Consider the following 20,707-nt stretch of genomic DNA (forward strand, 5'->3'; position numbering starts at 1 on the left):
CCTAAAACCAGATTAGTCAAATTAAGAGACGCTCAGCATCAGAAGGTGGGTTATCAAATGATTAGCTATTTTAGCCACAGTCCCTTCCCAAAGACTTCTGTGACATAGAGGAGTTATGATCTACAGTAAAGGAGGAAAGTATTCACATGGATGAAATCACAACTCTTTCAAAGGTTTGAAGAAATAGCAACAAAACAATAATTTGGATATTGTTTTTTTTTTTCACTTACCGAATGGCTCCTCATGCCTTATATTATTATTGAGAAGGAGGGAGGAATGGATGTAATAGTTATTACTACCTTCCTCTGACAGTAATATAGGAAATTAACATAGCTGTGGACTGACAGTCAGGAGACCTGTTTACTATTCTAGGCTTTGTCACTAGCCAACTCACCAGTCTAGTTGTCACTTTGGGTAAGCTAACTTTACTCCATGGGCTTCAATTTTCACATCTTTGAAATAAGAAGTTGAGTGAGATCACCTCTAAGGTTCTTCCCAGTTCTAATCTGATTTTGTTCTTCTAAGTAGTGAGGTACCAAGGTCATGAAGTTAAAATAATGAAAGAACTGTGATTTCATCAAAGAGCTGTATCCAATGAGGTCAATGTAAACAATTTGAATCTTGGTTGGATCAATCCACTTGTCTCTGTTTAAAGTCCCTCAACCTAAATAGCCACCATATAAGTTTATATTACTTGTCTAAAATGAGTCAGGGTTAGAGACTGTGGTTGGGAGCTCTGCAATCTAATGGTAATTTTATTATTGCTGAAGGAATTTTGTCATATCAGTAAGCTGGCAATCTGCATGAGCACTGACAAAAAGAAAGCCAAGAAATAATAATTTTTTACTGGCTCTTCATGTAGGAGAAGGATATCTTGTCACTGGGGAAGAGTTCTCCATAATGAAACATGGGTAATTTTTGAGCTTCCACAAGACCAGATGAAATTTCCTTATCAACTATCCAGCTCCCTTGATTCGAGTCAACATTCACCAAACAACTTTCTATTCCCAATTCAGTTTCCCTTGTAAATTAATTTAATAAAGGGGGTACCCTTAATAGCAGGCCCAAATATTTTGATGATAGAAAAGGAATTTTTCTCTCACACATCATCACACTGTACCCTGTTATATACCTTTTTGTTGCTGTTTAGTTGTTTTCCAGTTATGTCTGACTTTTGTGACCTACTTGGGCTTTTCATGACAAATATTGAAGTTATTTGCCAATTCTCCTCCACCTCATTTTACAGTTGAGGAAACTGAGGGTAATAGGGTTAAGTGACTTCCTAGCATCACACAGTGTGAAGCCAGATTTGAACTCAAGAGGAGCCTTCCTGACTCCATGCCTGGTGCTCTATCCGTGGCACCATCTAGTTGCCTGGTTATATTCTTTTATTTCTAGCCAAACTGATCTGTTTTTCTTTCTGTCTCCTCTCCCTCAGTTAGGATATTCCATTTCCCATATCTAAACTTTTATACCTGCTATTCTCCTTGCTTAAAGTGTTCCCCCTCATCTCCAATTTGAAGAATACTTAATCCCCTTCAAGATTATGTGCCAATTTCTACATGAGATCTTTCTTGATCAACCCAGTTATGAGCATTCTCCATAGTCATCCCTGATCAAAATGATCTTGTGTTTATTTTGTATTTATTTACTGATTTGTATTTACTGGTACCAGTTGTTATCTTTCAGTGCAACATAAGTTCTTTGACAGTGGGAACTGTTTTCTTTTTTTTGTTTGTTTATTTCTATATCCTCTTTGCTAATGTGTAGTGGTACACAGTACCACTCCTAATACATAGTAGGAGCTTAATGGATATTTATTGAACTGAATGGAATCCACCATTATTATTTAATTAATTGAAACTGTTATATAAATGATTCTGGTCAATTTTCAGCAAATTTCCAGAAGTGATTTTCTGAATTTTGTAAGCCTAGATCATAGCAACTCCAATTGGTTGCTCAATTTCTTCTGTGTACAGAATATAAGGTTATATACCTAAAAGTATTCAACAAATACTGATTGAGTCATAGAATCAGCACCCTTTAGACCTGAGATTCTTAATCTTTTTTTGTGTGTGTCCTGGACCCTTTTGGCAACCTGGTAAATTCTCTCTCTTATCAGAATGTTTTTTAAAATGCATAAAATAAAATATACAGGATGATAAAAAATATAGTTGTCAAAATATTATACCAAATAAATCCATAGGCCTACTACTATTTGGGAATATGGTAAGACAAGGGTAAAGGCTTCTTACCTGGACAATTCCTCTAGTTTTGATTTTGCATAATCCAAACTGTTGCGTTCCACGTGCTCATGGGGAGTGTGTGCCAGGAGTTCATGTAATGTTAGAATATACCTGGGAATCTACGGAGAATAGACAATCAAAGAAGGGCAGGTGGTCAGAGGATAATCACAGACATGTTAGCTGAGGCTTTGAAAGGGTTTGGAAGGGAATATTATAGGGAGTAACCATAAAGGTTTTTTAGAGCCAGAAAAGGCATTGAAGGTCATCAAGCATAACTTCCCACCAATTGCAGCAATCTCTTCTATAGCATCCTTGAGAGGCAGTTGTCTATCTTGGATACTTAAAGTGACCTGGAAGCTCACTATCTATCAAGTCAGATTGTCTCATTGTTACACGGTTCTAACTGTTAGTAGGAAATTGGCACCAAGTTTTCTCCCAAGAGCAATTCTCTGTTTGGGGTACTGTTTTAAAACCAAAATAAAACATGCTACCAAGAGAAGGGACTGGAAAAGAGAGACTGTTCTATCAGCACTCCCCAGTTTGCAAATGGTTTGTGTTACTCAAGTTGTTTTCTTTATTTGGAACTCAGGGAACATTTACCCATAGAAACAATATTATCATTTGTGTAAATATTATACTTTTGTAATGAAAATGAGCAGAAAACAATTCTGGTAATTAAAGCAGGAAAATGATAAAAACTGAATAGGACATGAGGAAAAGCAGATTTAAATAGAAGAAGAGGAGTAGGTAGATGAAGAACTTTTCGAAGTCTCTTGAGCAATGGTTTTCAAAATTATTTTTGTTCATGGCAAAGTATTCTCTGCTGTGAGAGATCACAGCACACTGAATGTTTAATGTGGCAATTCTATGGAAGAGTCGGGAGATTTGTGGCATTTCTATTCAATAAGTGCAGCTGTTTTTGTTGAGTTGTTTGCCAGTTCAAGTTCTGTGTTGTGTTTTGAGATTTGCACATATATGTAACAGTCAAGTTTTGTTTGTTTTGTGAATACTATAACATCATACTGTATATGCTGAGTAAGTAAAGTTTATTTAAACAACATTTGTTGCTGGTTAAATAAAATGTATTTTAAAGGCAATGACAATGTAAACATCCTGCAATAACATAACATTCAAAATTTTGCAACATATTCATGACATATTAATATACTGAGACATATCCTTTGAGAAACATTGATCTACAGCAAGCTTCCAGGTGCTTTCAATGTTTTTTTTTAAGAGGTTCATGGTATCTGCTTGGCATTGTGTCTAATGTGACTTGAAAATCTATGGATTTCCTTTTGGGAGTGAGAGAAAACAAAAGAAGGGAAGAGAAGAGGAGAGAAGAGAAAAATGAGAGAAACAGAGAATATAAGAGAGAAGGGCAGACAGAGAACATGAGAGAGAGGGAGAGGGAGGGAAGAGAGAAGAGAGAAAGAGAGAAATATATATATATATATATATGTGTGTGTATATATATATATACATGCACACACATATATGTATATATGCATATACACACACACATATATATGTGTATGTATATATATATATATATATATGTATATACACAGAGAGAGAGACAGACAGACAGACAGACAGACAAAGAGAGAGAAGAAGAGAGAGGCAAACACACAGACAAACAGAATTGAGATGCAATGGAAAAAGCACTATTAGATGGTACGATTGCAGCAAGACTGCCTGGTTTCTATCTGGAGTGAATTTGGGTAAGATAAGCCTTAGGATGGGTAACTGGAGCAGGGGATAGCATGCTGCTAGCTGTTTGTATGCATGTTTCAAGGATAGGTCTTGTGTTCATAATTCAGGGAGTCCCTATTGTATCATAATTAGATTTATTAATATTTAATTAAGTTTGTTACTGATCTCTTCTCTATAAACATTCATTTATTCAACACTCTTTAAATTCGGGGCAGAAGGGATACAAAGATAACCCAGCCCTATATTACTTAAGAATGAGATCTCTACTGAAACTTTTTCCCCTTTAAGTACAATCCCTTATTATGCATCTTAAAAGACCATATTACCTGAAACATAGGATAAGTGAGAAAGGTCTCCAGAGTTCGCTCTTCACAGTCAGGCTTTGCTTCATAATGCTTCAGGAGTTTGTCAAAATCCCTGTTCTGTTTGCAGTGAGCTAGGATCTGCAAACTGTATTGATGGTTTCTCACAAACTCCTGGTAAATATTCAGCATAGGCAGCAGTATGTCAAATAGGTCAGCTGGAAGAAATAAGTAGAATGAAACTCAGGATTTGGTTCAGTTGTTCTCTTTTCAATTCCAAGTATTTATCCTTTTCTGATTCTAGGACTTGTCAGCATTACCTATTTATTTTGTATTGGGGCTCCTTGTGGGACTAAAACTTTGAACATTAGCTCTAAAACAATTTTTCTCTTCCAAATAAATCACATCCTTCTTCATGATCTTCAAGTTAAAAGCATGTTATAATCACAGTATTTAAAAGTAAGAAGGGACCTTGGTCATCAGCTAGAGGTGTAATTCTCAATGTATGGTCCAGGGATCCCTGATACCCTTTCAAGGAGGGGAGAATCTGTGAGATCAGAACTATTTTCATAAAATACTAAGATATTTTAATTTCTAATATGGTAAATATCAATAGATATAACCCACATAAACAAAAACTTTTGGGATCCTAAATAATTTTTAACAGTATAAAAAGGTCCTAAGACTAAAAAATTTGAAAAATACTGATCTAGTAGAATCTTCTTATTTTACAGATGAGGAAATTAAGATCCAGAGAGATAAAATGATTTGTCCATGACCACTTAGGTAGTTGGTGAAAGGGCCAAGATTAGGGTCCATATTTCTTATTTCTACTGCAGGGCCCCGTCTACTGTGTGATGCTGCTTTTTATACATCTACCTCAGTTTATACATTTTGAAAATTTTGTATGTAGATAATCAAGCTAAACATCTTTTGACCTATTTCATTTAGGTATGTACCTACATTAAAAAAAAAACTATTTATTTGTTTTTTTTAGTTTATGGAGTGAATCAAGCATTTCCATAACCTAGTACAATATAGAAGATGATATCACATGAAACTGCTTTTCCTTTTAAATATACCACAAAGTTATCATGGAAATTTCCTTTTTTCTTTATTTTTTTCTTCTGTCCCCTCAACCCACTTCTGATATGGCTACTATTAGATACAAATAGGTGTATCTATCTATGTAAAATTATTCTATACATACTTCTATTTATCAGTTCTTTTTCTGGTTGCAAATAGCATTTACACTGTTGGTTTTTATTCTGTGTTTGAGATGATTTCATAGTACATATTTCTCAATTTCTCTTGAAAGTAATATCTTTTATTCTGATTCCACTTCAAATCTTATTGACCTTCCCTTCCCCCAAAACTATCTGAGGAGATCTGATCCCCTATTGCAATCTCACAGAATTGAGGAATTGAAGTCAGAAGAGGCCTTGGGGACCATTGTATTAAATCCATCTCCAACAGGAATCTCTGCTCCCATACACCTGACAAGCAGGCTCTTCTGCCACTGTCTGACTATTGCGAAGAATGAGGAGCTCACTGATTCTCAAGGCAGTCTGTCCAATAGTTGGATATCTCTAATTGTTAGGGAGTTTTCTTGACATCAAGCCTAAATTCTCCCTCCTTACAACAGTCTGATCCTGGTTGTTCCTGCTGGAACCAAACAGATCATGTCGAATCACTTTTCCTCATGACCCTCTTTTTATATAACAGAAGACAGCTTTCATGAGCCCCTGAGTCTTTTATTCTGCAAGCCAAAAATTCTGTTTCTTCAATCAATTCTTATTAAGGCCCTTTAGCATCCTGGTTGTTCTTCTCTGAAAGTAGTCATTTTATTACTAACCTTCTTAATATATGGTTCCAGAATACAAAACAATACTTCAAATAAAGTCTGACAAGGGCATTATACAGAGACATTGTCATCTGGAACTTATATCTTCCAATGCAGCCCCAAGTCACATTAGCTGTTTTGACTGCCACATCACATTATTGATTCTTATTGACCTTACAATCCACTAAACCCACCAGATCTTTTTAGGCAAACAAGTTTAACTAAGACAACCGTGCCTTGTCTTCACCTCACCTTTTTGTAGCTTTAGTGTGCCTGAAATGCTATATAATCTGCCATTCTGAGATTTTTTGTGAAGCTGATTTGAATCTCTGCCTTAAATTAACAGTTCTTTTTCAAAAGTTTTGTTAGGGAGGTGAGATGGGGCAGTTTTATTCTGGCATGAGTTTGAACCTGCAACTTGAAGCTCCAACAAAGAAGACAACTTATATCAGATGTTGCTAAAGTAGTGGTTGCCAAGGACAACTTCAACTTCTCAAAGAAGTGCTATTGTCTGTAATATTCAAGCAACATCTGGCTAGCATCTAGCCTCTGGTTCTTCTGGAGAAGTTTTTTTTTTTTCTTTTAGAAAGATTATCCTGTTTGAGTAAAAAAAAATCTCTGTATTTCCAAGTTTTCCAAGTATAAAGTTTTTGTGGTCTTCCTTGTTGGTGGAAAGGAGGAGGAAAGAAAATAGCCTGACACAACAAGGTAATGTTATAAGTTTAGAACTGGCAAGGGCCTTAGAGGTTGATCAGTTCCCATCCTTCTCATTTTACAGATTATGAAACTAAGACCTAGACAGGTAAGATGAGTTGACTTATAGCCAACAGATAGTAGGTAACAAAAATAGAATTTGAACTTAGTTCCTCTGACTCCAGAGCAAATGCTCTTTCCCCTGTTTTGTTTTTATTCAGTTATCCAACTCTCTATGGCCCCATTTAGGGTTTTCTTTGCAAAGATGCTGGAGTGATTTGCCATTTTCTCCCCATTTTACTGAGCTCAATAGGATTAATGACTTGCTCAGACATGCACCTAGTAAGTGTCTGAGACTGGATTTAAACTCAGGTACTCCTGACTCAAGGCACGGTGCTCTAACCACTGCACCAAAGCTTATTCCTGTATCATCTTTCTATTTTTCTTTTTCCTCGCTAATCTGCTCTCCTTCAAGCAAATTGAGAGAGGGAGACACTGGAAAGTTAAATAGCTAGAATATTAAGAAAATACAAGTTGAACAAGAGAGTCCAAAGTAGTCAGATTCCCAAGAATTCTACAACTTTGAGAAGATACAAGGGAGTTTGGTCTGAAAATGGCCTGATATTCCAGAATTATTTGCCTGCCAACACTCCTACACCCTCCCTCCCTCAATAGCACTAATGTGGCTAATTAAATGTATGGGGGTAGTGTGGCTTAGTGATATGTTTTCTTGCTGAAAATGATAGCAGCATGTTACCAAAATGAATTGAAAAGATTTCCATGACTGCTGACACTCAGCAGTCCCAGTCTTTGTTCCTAGATTCTGCATAATCAATTTGGGAGGATATATGACTTCTCAGATGCTTGCTGCCTTGTGATTGAGCTCATTGTTCGATGACACTTTTCCATCCGAACATTTATGGATTTTGATTCATATCCAGCTGTTTTGGCTGCATGTAGATAAGTCTGCCTCTTTGGGGAAGTCAAAAAGGTTCTAGTTTACTGAACCCATTATATATATTCTTGTACAGGAGGAAAGTATGATTTTGTGAAAAGAATATTGGATTTAGAATAAATAGAACTAGGTTTTTAAATCCTAGTTTTGCTATTTGCTTATTACCTGCATGACCTTAAAACTTGTTTTATTTTACCTGTTTTTAGTTTTTTTTATCTAAAAAATGAGTGAGTGAGGTGGTCTGGATAATTTCTGAAATTTCTTAAGTTTTGTGATCCCATCCAGTCCTGGTTAAATCTGCTTGTGAATTCCTGAAAGTACGAACATCTGTTCTTTAACATATACTCTGAACCCCCAGCAGAGGGATATTATGTACATTGTAACCACTCATTTATTTGTTCCCTATTTTGGAATTTTATTTTCTTTTTAAAGAAACACCAAGTATTTAACTGGAAAAAGGGTTTAGGTTTGAAGTAATTTTCATATATAAAAAAGGTGAATCACTTCAAAGTAGTCTTTGAATTAAGAACAATAATAAAGCCTCCCAAACCTCACTGGGATAATTTGCCTGGAATTAAAAATTAATTTATCTCGGTCATGAGTCCAGATGACACTTCAGAACAGTTAGTAGAGGGATTTCTTCTTGGTGGTGGAGTAATCATGTGAGGTGAAAGCCAGTCTAGGCTTCAAAGATAGGTCAATAGGTACTCTGAAATGTGGTCTTTAATGAAAAATGCTGTTAAATTAGTCAAATATCTAATTTCCAAGTGTTCATCATTACTCACCAAGCACTAATGTTGGCCAGCTGGATATCCGGGCTTTGAGGCCTTGGTAAAAAATCTGATGCAAAAACATGATTGTTTCACTGAAAAATAAAGCACATAGTTAGATTTCCACTTGAAGTAGAACACAGCAAAAACATATTTTCTGGTTTTTTGATGTGATCCCTGGAGCATAGCAAAAAAAAAAATAATAATAATAATTTCCCTCCTGTCTTTCAAGGGAATCTCTACGGAAAAGTTAGTTGGGGAAGGGCTCTTTCTGATAGTGGGTTTTTTTTTTCCTACTGAGAAGCAGAGACAGAATGGTAAACATACCCTGTGATCATTCTCATGTCTAAACCAACTTATTTCTTCTTTCCTAAACTCCTCTAGTGGAACAGATATTTTCATTTTCAGTTACCCAAAATGCTTGGTACTACAGTGTTTATTGGGGGATGTTCATAAATCTCTGAACTGGAGAACATGGTCACCAGATGCCCCTATTTGTACTGCCCTTCCTCCTCCTTGGCAACTCCCCCACTCTTTTCTTGTACTCCCACTCTATTTTTTCATGCCCCATGCATTATCAGCTGGTAGCGAGAACATAAACCTCTGCTTGCTGTACATGCATCCAGTGTGCCTTCCCTAAACACAAGCTGCTTTGAAAAAGTAACAGGAAGGAATTAGAAAGGGACACTAGAGTTTATTGCCCTTTTTGGGAGGCTGCTGCCTAATGTCTTTTGGACCTCATCTAATTTCTTTAAATCTGAGAATGTCTTAATTTATATGAATGATTTATACATGCTCAGAATCAGTATTTGCTTAATCTCATCTCTAAAAAGGGAGAAGAACTATCAGTCACTCACATTCTAGAACTTGATGGCTTACAAAGCACCTTCTTCACAACAACCCTGAGGTAGGCAGGGCAAGTACTTCCCTCCCCCAATTTATAGATGACAAAACTGAAGCTAAGAGAGATTAAAGACCTGGCTGGTTTTAAATAGAGGAATGGTATCACAATGGGGATTCAAATTCAATTCTCCCTCCCTAATTTTTTTTATTATACCTCACTGACCCCAGAGATCTTCTGATACTTAAAGTGATATTTAAGGTGAATGAGACACTAAGAAGTTACTAGAACCACATGATTAGTGTCTTTTTTTTTTTTTTTATAGCATAGAATTTAGGTGAATTTGGACTTCCCTTCTTAAAAAAACATTTTGAGGCTACAAAAGTCCTGAAAAACAAACTATAGACATCACACCTCCAGACATTCATTTTTGGAATGAGTAATCATGGGGTCTCACCCCATTACATCACAGTCACATGATTGGCTAATCACAAAACCTTCAAAGACCATCTATTTGTGAATCTGTAAGCAATTTGAGAGAAAGAATTGTATTTAATATTTCTAGGTGACATAGAAAATAGAATTTGGACTTTGAATCGGGAAATCCTGAGTTTAGATCCAATGGGGAAGTGACAACATCTTTGACTTTTAGTTTTCTCCAGTGTAAGATGGGGATAATAAAAGTACCTATTTCCTGGGTATGTAGCATATGTAAAGCATTTTGCAAACCTCAAAGTTCAATGTTAATGAAAGCTCTGATGATAATGATTGGTGATGATGCAAATGATGATAATGGTGCTGGTGATGTCGATATACCCCTCCAAGTCTTTAGTGCAGCACTTTTCAATGTTTGTTGTTGATGATGATAGTGAAGCCTCAGTGTATTCCTAATGTTAGAGTACTTAGGGTTTTGACCATGTGATCATTTGAGAACACAACCTCAAAAGAGAAAGTATAAAGAAGAAAGCATTATTTTAATTGTATTCTAGGCTGCTTTTGGATATAGCTGCCAAAGATTATGATGACTTTTTCTGTGGCCATTGTTACTCTAACTTGTTGACCAGCTGAGGATTGAATCATGTGTTTATTCATATAAAGCTGTTTTTCAATCAATGAATTAATGAATCAGTCAATCAACAAATACCCAAAATCTACTATGTTCTATTATATGTTGGAGATACAAAGAAAATACTATATATATATATATATAATATATATATATATATATATATATATATATATATATATATACACACACACACACACACACACAAAGACAACATCAAAAGAGTTCCTCCCACTAGAAACTTACTCTCTACTGAAGGAATAATATTACAGATAAATATAAAAGGATATATGAAAAAAAATCCCAAGTTATTTAGGAGAAAGGCTTTAAGAAGTGGAGAAACTAGAAAAGACCTTTTAAAAGAGATAGCTTTTGAGTGACTATTGAAGGGATTTAGGGATTCCAAATGGCAGATGTAAAGAAGGAGAATATCCTCAGCAACAGAAAACAGGACAGTCTATACAGATAGCTTGTCACATTCTAGTATGAGCAGGTAGGTCAGTTTGGTTGAAGTGGAGAGTGTGTGAAACAAAGTAGTCAGGAGAGCAGTTAAATTATAAATGACTTTAAATGCCAGAGAGCATTTGAATTTTTTCATAGAAGTAATAGGGACTCCAGCAGTGCTTCTACTGGACTTATATCCCAAAGGGATCTTAAAGGAAGAAAAGGGACCCACATGTGCAAAAATATCCCTTTTTGTAGTGGCTAGAAACTGTAAACTGAATGGATGTCCACCAATTGGAGAATGGCTGAATAAATTGTGATATATGAATGTTATAGAATATTATTGTTCTGTAAGAAATGACCAACAGGATGATTTCAGAGAGACCTGGAGAGACTTATATGAACTGATACTAAGTGAAATGAGTAGGACCAGGAGATCATTATACATGGCAACAACAAGACTATATGATGATCAGTTTTGATGGACATGGCTCTCTTCAACAATGAGATGATTCAAACCAGTTCTGATTGTTCAGTGATGAAGAAAGCCATATACACTCACAAAGAGGTCTGTGGGAACTGAGTGTGGACCATAACATAGCATTTTCACACTTTCTGTTGATGTTTGCTTGCATTTTGTTTTCCTTCTCAGGTTTTTTTTTTTCTTTGTAGATCAGATTTTTCTTGTGCAGCAAGATAACTTTATAAATATACATACATATATATTGGATTTAACATATATTTTAACATATTTAGCATGTATTGGACTATCTATCATCTAAGGGAAGGGGTTGGGGGAAGGAGGGAAAAATTTGGAACAGAAAGTTTTTCAAGGGTCAATGTTGAAAAATTACCCATGCATATGTTTTGTAAATAAAAAAGTTTAATAAAAAAAAGTAAATGGAAATAGTGAGTTTCCTATCAGTGGAGATTTCCAAGCAAAGGTCACATGATTACCTGCTAATGGCTAAAAATAATCAACTAATCCATTTCCTTTATTTTCTTTATTTAATCCATTGAGAGAAGTGAGGTCCAATGAAGTTAATTGATTTGTTTAATAAAAACATTAAGGTTTTCAAGAAGAAGAAGTAATAGGGAGTCACAGAAGTTTCTTGAATGGGGGAGTGATATTCCTCTTCTCTTGACAAGATAAAGATCTGTGATTTAATATGTCAATCTGGTAGCTGTTCAAGATTAGAAAAAGGTGCCAAGAGACTGGCCAATTAGGACCTTATTCCAATGCATTGTTATTAAAGTACTATAGATTGATCTTTGATCCTAGGACCTATAAGTTACATAGATGCATTTTATTCAATAAATAATTGTCTTCTCAAGTAGACTGTAAAAATGAATTCTTGACCAGATCTGATTCTGCTTTGCTATATAATTTTAGGAATTATTATTATTATTATTATTATTACTATTATTATAAGCCAAGACTCAATTCTTTTGAATTTGGTAGATGAGAGGAGATTAGTATCCTGTGGGGGAAGAAGCAAAATCTTTGCTGTTCATATGGCCATCTACTCGTATAAATGGGAATCAGTATTATTGGTACAAAATGATATTGATATTATTGAGAAACATTACAGATATTAATTATTTATATTATTGAGAAATAGTATGGCATAGTAGATAGTGGCTTTGAAGTTAGGAAAGACTGGGTTCAATTCCTACCTATTACCCAAAATGTATTGGGTAAATGACAACCTTTTTCATTTAACTCTCTAAAATGATGTACATGAGCTGCTAATTTTTATTGGAGGGAGGATTTTTCATATCAAAATTTTCCCTATTCTAATGAAATCACAGGTTCAGGTAAAAAAACATTAAAACATACATTATTAATGCAATAGTCCAAATTTATATACTAATTACACGATAGTGATAATACATGAACTATCCTAGCACAGAGTCGATCAATCCACAAGCATTTATTAAGTACTAAAAAGTAAGCTTTCCATAAAAATGGATCAGCATATTTTTATATAGGGGTTAGCTGTTAATAATGTTACATTTTATTTGGATTATTTACTACAGTTCCACTGCCTCCTGACTCTGTACATAGTAACTCCTCCTATTGGTGAGTTCTTCTAAGAATCTCTGTTTTAGAGAAAAGCCCCATATCAGCTGTCCCCATTTGGCCATGATACCTCAGTTGTCTCCTGGCTCTGCTCCTGTGGCCTCCTTCTCCTTCCTGAAATTTCCAATCTGGGGAGTCTTAAACTAGTCTTCTTTGACAATTCAAACTTAACCATGAGATTTCTATAAAGGTTAACTTCTCTCCCCCACATTTTATTTCCCTTTTAAAGTGTCTTCTCCCATTAGAATATAAACTCCTTGAGGGTAGGAACTATATTTTTGCTAGTATTTTATTTTCCTGGGCTTAAGAACTTAGTAAATGCTTATTGCCTAACTGCCTGATTTAGCCTTTTGTGATAGGATCTTAAGTATAGAACTCAAGAGACTTGACAGGTCTAGCTCCTTCATTTCACAGATAAAGAAACAGGCCGGGAGACTCTTAATGACTCACCTAAAGTAATACAACTTGTAAGTATCTTCAACAGGATTCAAACCTAGATCTTTTGGATTCTAGGTCTGGTGCTCTATCCACTATACTATTGGCTCTTAAAGTTATTAATATTTTGGTTACTAATTCACATCTATATCTTAATTATGCTTATAAAATGCTTTGCAAATTGCTACACATTTTCTTTATAATGATCCTATGAATTAGATAATATGTGTTATTGTCATCTTATTGTTATTGTTCATCCTTCATTTTTGAAGAGGGCCAATGACATCATCGATGATGTCTTGATTTACCTGTGAATTGGATTTAAGTGAGGCAGAGAGTTACACAAAGTTGTCAGCCTCACTCGCTCTTCTAGAGTCATAGAAATTCAGTGGCAAGACAAAAACCAAGACCACTGCCAATAGCCCAGCATGCCAAGATGTCGAAAGTGAGACTCAGAGAAACGAATTATTTTTCAAGGTCATGGTTAATAAGTGATAGAACTAAGGATTTGAACTTTGGTCTGTTGATTCTTTACCTGTTGTAGTTATAAGCATTGGAAATAAGGAATGCTGGCAGAAAGATAATCTACTTCTTTCACACTTTGGGCAAAATGAAACAAAAATTCAAAATGTTTTTCTATTTATAGCAAGAAAAAGAAACAATTTGGTATTTAATTATTTTGCTTGGCCTTCACCTGTAGACCATCTTAGCAATTTGTTTTTAATAAGACTTGTCAGCCTACTTAATTCTAAATGCCCATATGACTACTGTGGCTTGTGTCAGGGTACTAGTAATTAGCTAACACATTTTTACTTAATAGCATGCTGTTATTTTTATTAAGAGATGTAGGCCTCTGGGGTTTTGAATTCACCCTTGTTACAGAAATGCCTAGAACACAAGAACTACTCTTTTGCATCCTCTGCTGAGAACAGGTGATTGTGTCTTTACTACTTTTTGCTGTTGGCCTTAGAGACATCATCAGAGTCTCTAATTCCCCTCTTTTATAATTATCATTTGTAGGGAAGAAGCTTCATTTGTTCTCCTAGGATCACTAGGATCTATGTGAGCTCTATGTGAGCTCACTTTGGGAAGTTATTCCTGATCACATTATTAGTGATAACACTTTACAGTAAGTATATCAATGCTAGAAGGGACCTTTATGAAATGTCCTTCAGTCCCCATCCCTGCATTTCACAGATAAGCTAGCTGAAGTCTAGAGAAATGATGTGACTTGCATAAAATCACAGAACTAGTAAGTGTCAGAACCAATAATTAATTACTAAGGGAAACAGGGAGAGAAATCTTTCCAAAATATGATACCGTTGATCACCTCCTCCTTCTTAATATTCTTTTCTCCCAGGTCTCCTGACTTTTCCCCCTTTCCCCTCTTTTATTTACATAGCATTTTTTCTTTCAAAGAACATTGAATTCCATCTCCTCATCTTATTGCTATGAGATAGGTAGGACAGATATTTTTATTTCTATTTGGCAGATGGGAATAGTGAGGCATAGAGAGGTTAAGTTGCTTGTCTAAGGTCAAATAGGTTATTAAGTTGATTCTGCTGTTAGCTGATGTACAACCATGGGTCACTATCAAGGACTTCTAAAGTCCATGCATTTTCATGCTAGTTTTAATCATGAGAGATTTGCCCGACTTCTCCAAAAAAATCTAGGCTGACCACACCTCTGCTAGGCATCCAGTTTCTTTGATAATCCTCCAAGGACGAGGAAATAAAAGGTCTTTTTTTGGGAGGAAGGAGGGGAAGGAAGGAGAGAGACAAAAGGGAATTAATATATTTAATTAAAACATTTAAACATTTAAACATTACCAAATTTGGAGGGTTTACCTTAATTTCTATTTGTGGTAAAATACATTTTGAAAATATATTTAGAAAAAAATTAGGAGTCTATGACTATGTGCATATAGGTCATCTCTATAGAACTCAGTTTTCTTATCGGTAAAATGGGGTTGAATTAGATTAGTGATGTCAAACTAAAATAAAAATGTTAGTCACTAAAGTGCATGTAAGGATCACTGTTGGCTGCATATTGACTTAGAAAATTATATATAACTATAATAGTATTTGTATTCCATTTTAATTTTATTCCTTTAAAAATATTTCCCAATTAAGTTTTAATCAGGTTCAGAGAGCCCTCAGGCATGTTCTGGGCTATGTGTTTGACCTCTGGGTTATATGATCTTTAAAGTCCCTTCTAGGGCTAAATATTATGATGCTATAAACTTATGAAGATAGAAATAGAGTAATTTCAACAAGGTTAAAGCTTCCTGAAGGTCTTACTCTGATAGTACATTGTGGCTTGGAAATTACCCTGAATCTCAAAGAAGATAGCAGTAGGATACAAGCTTTGGCAGGTTCTACAAATCTCAAAAGACTTTGAGTTATAGTGCTGTCCACAAACATTGTGCATTGTAGAAGAACCAGTTTAGCTGAGTAAAATGGATTTATCTCCAATTGGTTGATAAGTAACTTGAGGGCAGAGACTATTTCTTAGTTTTATCTTTGGATCTCCAGTAACTTGTACTTTTCATTTTGAAACCAGACCTGTGATTTCATCAAAAGAAGGAATTCTCTGAGGGAACTCTATCAATGCAGCTTAGTCCTGATTCTTGGAAATGTGTTTTGTGTAAGGTCACACTGCCATCAGAGACTTGAACATAGGTCATACTTAGAGATTAGCTCTCTATCTCTATATTATGCTAGACAACCATAATTTTGTTTGGATTTAAGTTATGGAATTGAATTTTTTTTTTTTTTTTTTTTTTTTTTTTACTGGTGACTCAGATAAAATTGAATTGTAAAGTTGGATGGAACTTTTAAGTTTTCAAGTTTAATCTGTTACTACATACAGGGATCTCTTTCAATTACATATAAAGACAATTTTTAACATTCATTAAAAAAATGTGAGTTTCAAATTATCTCTCTTCTTCTCACCACTCCATTCCTAAGATAGTAAGTAATTTGATAGAGGTTATGTATATGTAACCATATAGAACATTCAAACTAGTCATGTGGTAAAAGAAAAAACAGGTCAGAAGAAAACCATGAAAAAAAATAAAGAAAATGAAAATAATATGCTTTGATCTGCATTTAGAATCCATCAGTTCTTTCATTGGATAGCACTTTTCATTATGAGTCCTTTGAAACTGTCTTAGTTTATTGTATTTCTGAGATCTAAGTTGTTCATAGTTGATCATCACACATTGTTGCTTGTACTGTATGTAATGTTCTGCTAACTTCACTTTGCATCAATTCGTTTAAGTCTTTCCATGTTTAAATAATATAGTTAATTCAAGATTATATATCTTTTACTTTACCTTTCCAATGATGGGGCTTCATAACTTCACTTTATAGTTTATTTCGTTTGGGACAGCTTAGGTTGTTAGAAAGTTCTAATTGCAATATCAATTCTCATAAATTTCACTCATTGATCCTGCATCTGTCCTCAGGAGTTTCCAAGGAAAAAAAACCATGGTTCTCAGTTTCCTAACCTTCTTGATTATGACCTAGTTTGTCAATATTTCTTTCAAAATATGATGTGTAGAACAGAACACAGTTCTCCAGATGAGGTCTGTCCAGTGTGAAGTAAGTTATCACCTCACATTTTCTGGAAACTTTGTTTCTTTGTAAACAAAGCTTAAATCTACTACTATGCAGTATTTAGGGGCAGCCACATAGTACTAATATACTATGTATTATTACTTAGATCTTTTAAAAAAATACAAATGCTAAGTCAAATTTCTTCAATTCTTCATTTGTATAATTGAATTTTTAAACCCAAGTGCAAGAGTTCATCACTTTTAAACTGCTTTCTAGGCTGTTCTAATTCTATTGTCCAAAGTATTAACTATCACTCTAATTAGAGATTGACCACAAGTTGCTTTTAGACTTTAAGGTGATTAGATTTACATAGTTAATGTGAATTATTTGTGATTTAGAGTACAATTGGCTTTGTGCTTTTTTTTCTATCAAGTAGAAATTTGTGAATTAAAAAGAATAGGATAAAAATGGCTAATAAGAAATTGAAATGTCAAGTAGGTAGGGAATTGGTAAGAGGACACCTGGATGATTTTAGATTTCTAGGTCCTGATAAACTCTATCTTGGAGATTTGAAAGAACTGCCAGATACATTGGGCTGAGCCACTTTCAGTGATATTTGAAAGGATTCTTGCCTTCCTTAAGACTTGGATTATATTCCCTCATGCTTGAGGCCATCCCTCATCTCCCTAATTGTAATTTCTTTCTTGCTAAGGTTAGTCCATCTGCCTTGAATTCATATTGCATATGTGTATATACATATATGTATATAATGTATATATGTATACATAATATAAATATAAAATTTATACACTTGTACACATATGTATATAAGTATACATATATATGGAGAGACAGTCTAATGGGGAAACAGATATATTGTATGTATATGTATTATATGATGCTTATGCATATTGTACTATATTATATTATTTCATTATGTGCATATACATGTTTATCGTCTCCTGGTTAGAACATATGTTCCTTCAGGACAGGGACTGTTCTTTTTATATTTTCAAATCTTAGTACAGTGCCTGGTCACATGATAAAATCCGTTATAAATGCTTGTTGATTGATAGATCTTAGGGAATGGGATGCTTTAGGACTGAGGAAGAGCAAAAGTACCAATTTGAAAAATGAAAATGATAAAGATACTTTACATTTATTTAAGATTTGCAAAGCATGGGGTAGCTAGGTGGTGTAGTGGATAGAGCACCAGCCTTGAAATCAGGAGGACCTGAGTTCAAATCTAGTCTCAGACACTTAATATTTACTGGACAGGTCACTTAACCTCAATTGCCTCAAGAGAAAAAAAATATTTGCAAAGCACTTTTTTTTTTTTAAATCTTCACAACAACTTTGGGAAGTGGATGTTATTATCCTAACTTGATATATATATATATATATATATATGTAATCATGCAGAACAGATAAGAAGACTAAGGCAGACAGGATTTAACTGACTTGCCTAATGTCACACAGCTACTAAATATCTGAAATCATATTTACATGTAGGTTTTCTTAACTCTAGGTCCAGCATTCCATCTTGGAAAGAGAGCAGAATTAGTAAATTATATCTCAGTAAGCTTAACTACAATTTGTTATAAATTCTAGAATATATTACCTAAAAGAAGGTTAATGAACAGTGAAGGATGAAAAAGGACACAAAGATGCTTTAGTGTCAGTATGACTTTTTCAAGATACAGTCACTAGATTGTTAGATCAAGGAAATGCTTAAATATAGTCTGTTTAGATTTTAACATCATTTGACGTGATCTCTCATGTTATGCTTATGAATAAGATGGAGAAATATAGACTAGAAGATAATACAAATGGCTCCAAGTTAAAATTAGGAGGTCACTAATAGTATGTTCTAGGTGGGTTCTTGGTTCTAAATTATTTAATACTTTATATCAAAGATTTTAAGGAAACCATAGATGAAAATCTCTATTAGATTTGTAGGGGGACAGAAGGCTGAAAGGGAGAAAAAGCTAATAAATGTGCTGATTTAAAGATTCAGGATAGAAGACCTAACCCATCTTTAATAGGATAAAGCATAATAAGAATACATATGGAAACTGTATATTAATTATACTTAGGGTAAAGATTCAACTTCATAAGCACAAAATAGCAAAGGAAAGAAGGCATGGCCAGTTCATCAGACTTCAGCTTATCTGAAAAAATATCTGGTAGCTTTAGTGAACTGCAAAGTTGAATGAATAGGGCAATATAGCAATTCGGAAAGCCAATGCAATCTTGCTGAATTAAGAGAAGAATACAATAAGATCTCCATTAGTACAGATAATGAATTTTCAAAAATGGCCACATGTATTCAAATTTGCACTATGTGAAGCTATAATAAATATAAATGTAAAAGATGACAACTGGCTTTAGTTCAGTGCAAATACAGAATGCAAATTTAAATAGTATTTCTACTTCAGAGCATTGTTATTCATACTAATTGGGACCTAGCTGTAATACTTTGAAAGAAGGAGATAATAATTACACTGTAATCTGCCCTAATCAGACTACTTGAGAAATATTTTCTTTAGTTCTGGGTACCACATTTTAGAGAAGACACAGATAAACTGATGGAGTCTAACCAGCATGTGGAATAGCCTCTCATTGTTCAGTCTTGTCCGAATCTTCATGCCTCCATTTGGGGTTTTCTTGACAAAAATATCGGAGTGGTTTGCCATTTTCTTTTCCATCCCATTTTCTCAGTTGCCACTGAAGCAAACAGGGTTAAGTGACCTGTGCAGGGTCACACTGATATTAAGTGTCTGAGGCCATATTTAAACTTAGGAAAATAAGTCTTTCTGATTCCAGGCCTGGCACTGTCTACATGATAGACTTTGGGCTTACATGATAAATGTCTTCAAATATCTGAAGGTCTGTCACTTAGACAAAGGATTAGATTTGGGCCCAAGAAAGAATGGAGAGCAATGGGGAAAAAGTTACAGAAAGGCGGATCTAAGTTCCATGTAAGGACAAAATAAACCACTAGGTGACACAGTAACAGGTGTGGAGTTAGAAGACTTCTGAGTTCAAATCTGACCTCAGACACTTAGCCCTGTGACCTTGGCCAAGTCCCTTAACCCTATGTGCCTCAGTTTCTTCATTAGTAAAATGAACCAGAGAAGGCAACGACAAACCACTCTGCCAAGAAAACTCCCAATGGAACATGACTGAAAATGTGTGAATAATAGTCAACATGGACAAAATTTCCTAATGATGAGAACTCAGCAAAATTGGGATAAACTGCTTTGAGAAAAGGCTCTCTCTCATTCGATTTATTCAAGCAGAAGTTCAATGGCTGCCTTCCAGGTATATTATAGAGAGAATTCTTGCTCTAACATCAGTTGCACTAGGTGGCTTTTGAGGTCCTCTTCCCCTCTGAACATCATTTATGTGTTTGTATGAAATAACTCTGCTAGAGAGGAGAGGTAAAGGTTTCTGAACATGGTTATTTGAGACTGAACTTGGAGTGAAAATATGAAAGTGGGTTGTAAACCATTTTACACCTCCAATAGCAGAAGTCAGTTAAATATTAGCTTCTGAAGTCTAATCCCAGCAGTCTATCCTCATCTATCCTGTATAGAGGACACCTGACCGACATCTGTGGTATAGTACAATCTCCCATAAAGGTAGCCTCCAAAAAGCCATCAGGACAATACTCCTGACAACTTTCGATATGAATATAGGCTGGTTTTGGGGGTAATCAGAGAACAGCCAGGGGCCTGGGTGTCCATATTT

At 34.9% G+C, this 20,707-nt stretch overlaps 1 protein-coding gene and 1 long non-coding RNA gene across 2 annotated transcripts in view; one reads left to right on the plus strand and one right to left on the minus strand.

Moving 5' to 3' along the window:
• RASGRF1 (Ras protein specific guanine nucleotide releasing factor 1) overlaps window positions 1-20,707 on the minus strand; it is a 206,799-nt gene that overhangs the window by 82,982 nt on the left and 103,110 nt on the right. Inside the window, exons 6-8 of the mRNA XM_051981142.1 lie at window positions 8,541-8,620; window positions 4,289-4,482; window positions 2,256-2,365 (exon numbers count right to left, since the gene is read on the minus strand). Coding sequence (XP_051837102.1) covers window positions 2,256-2,365; window positions 4,289-4,482; window positions 8,541-8,620 — 384 coding nt within the window. The remainder of the gene's footprint in view (window positions 1-2,255; window positions 2,366-4,288; window positions 4,483-8,540; window positions 8,621-20,707) is intronic.
• Window positions 1-20,707, plus strand: part of LOC127551421 (uncharacterized) — a 309,154-nt gene that overhangs the window by 70,283 nt on the left and 218,164 nt on the right. The window lies entirely within an intron of this gene.

Source organism: Antechinus flavipes, chromosome 2 (genome assembly GCF_016432865.1).
Source record: "Antechinus flavipes isolate AdamAnt ecotype Samford, QLD, Australia chromosome 2, AdamAnt_v2, whole genome shotgun sequence".
Lineage (NCBI taxonomy): Eukaryota > Metazoa > Chordata > Mammalia > Dasyuromorphia > Dasyuridae > Antechinus > Antechinus flavipes.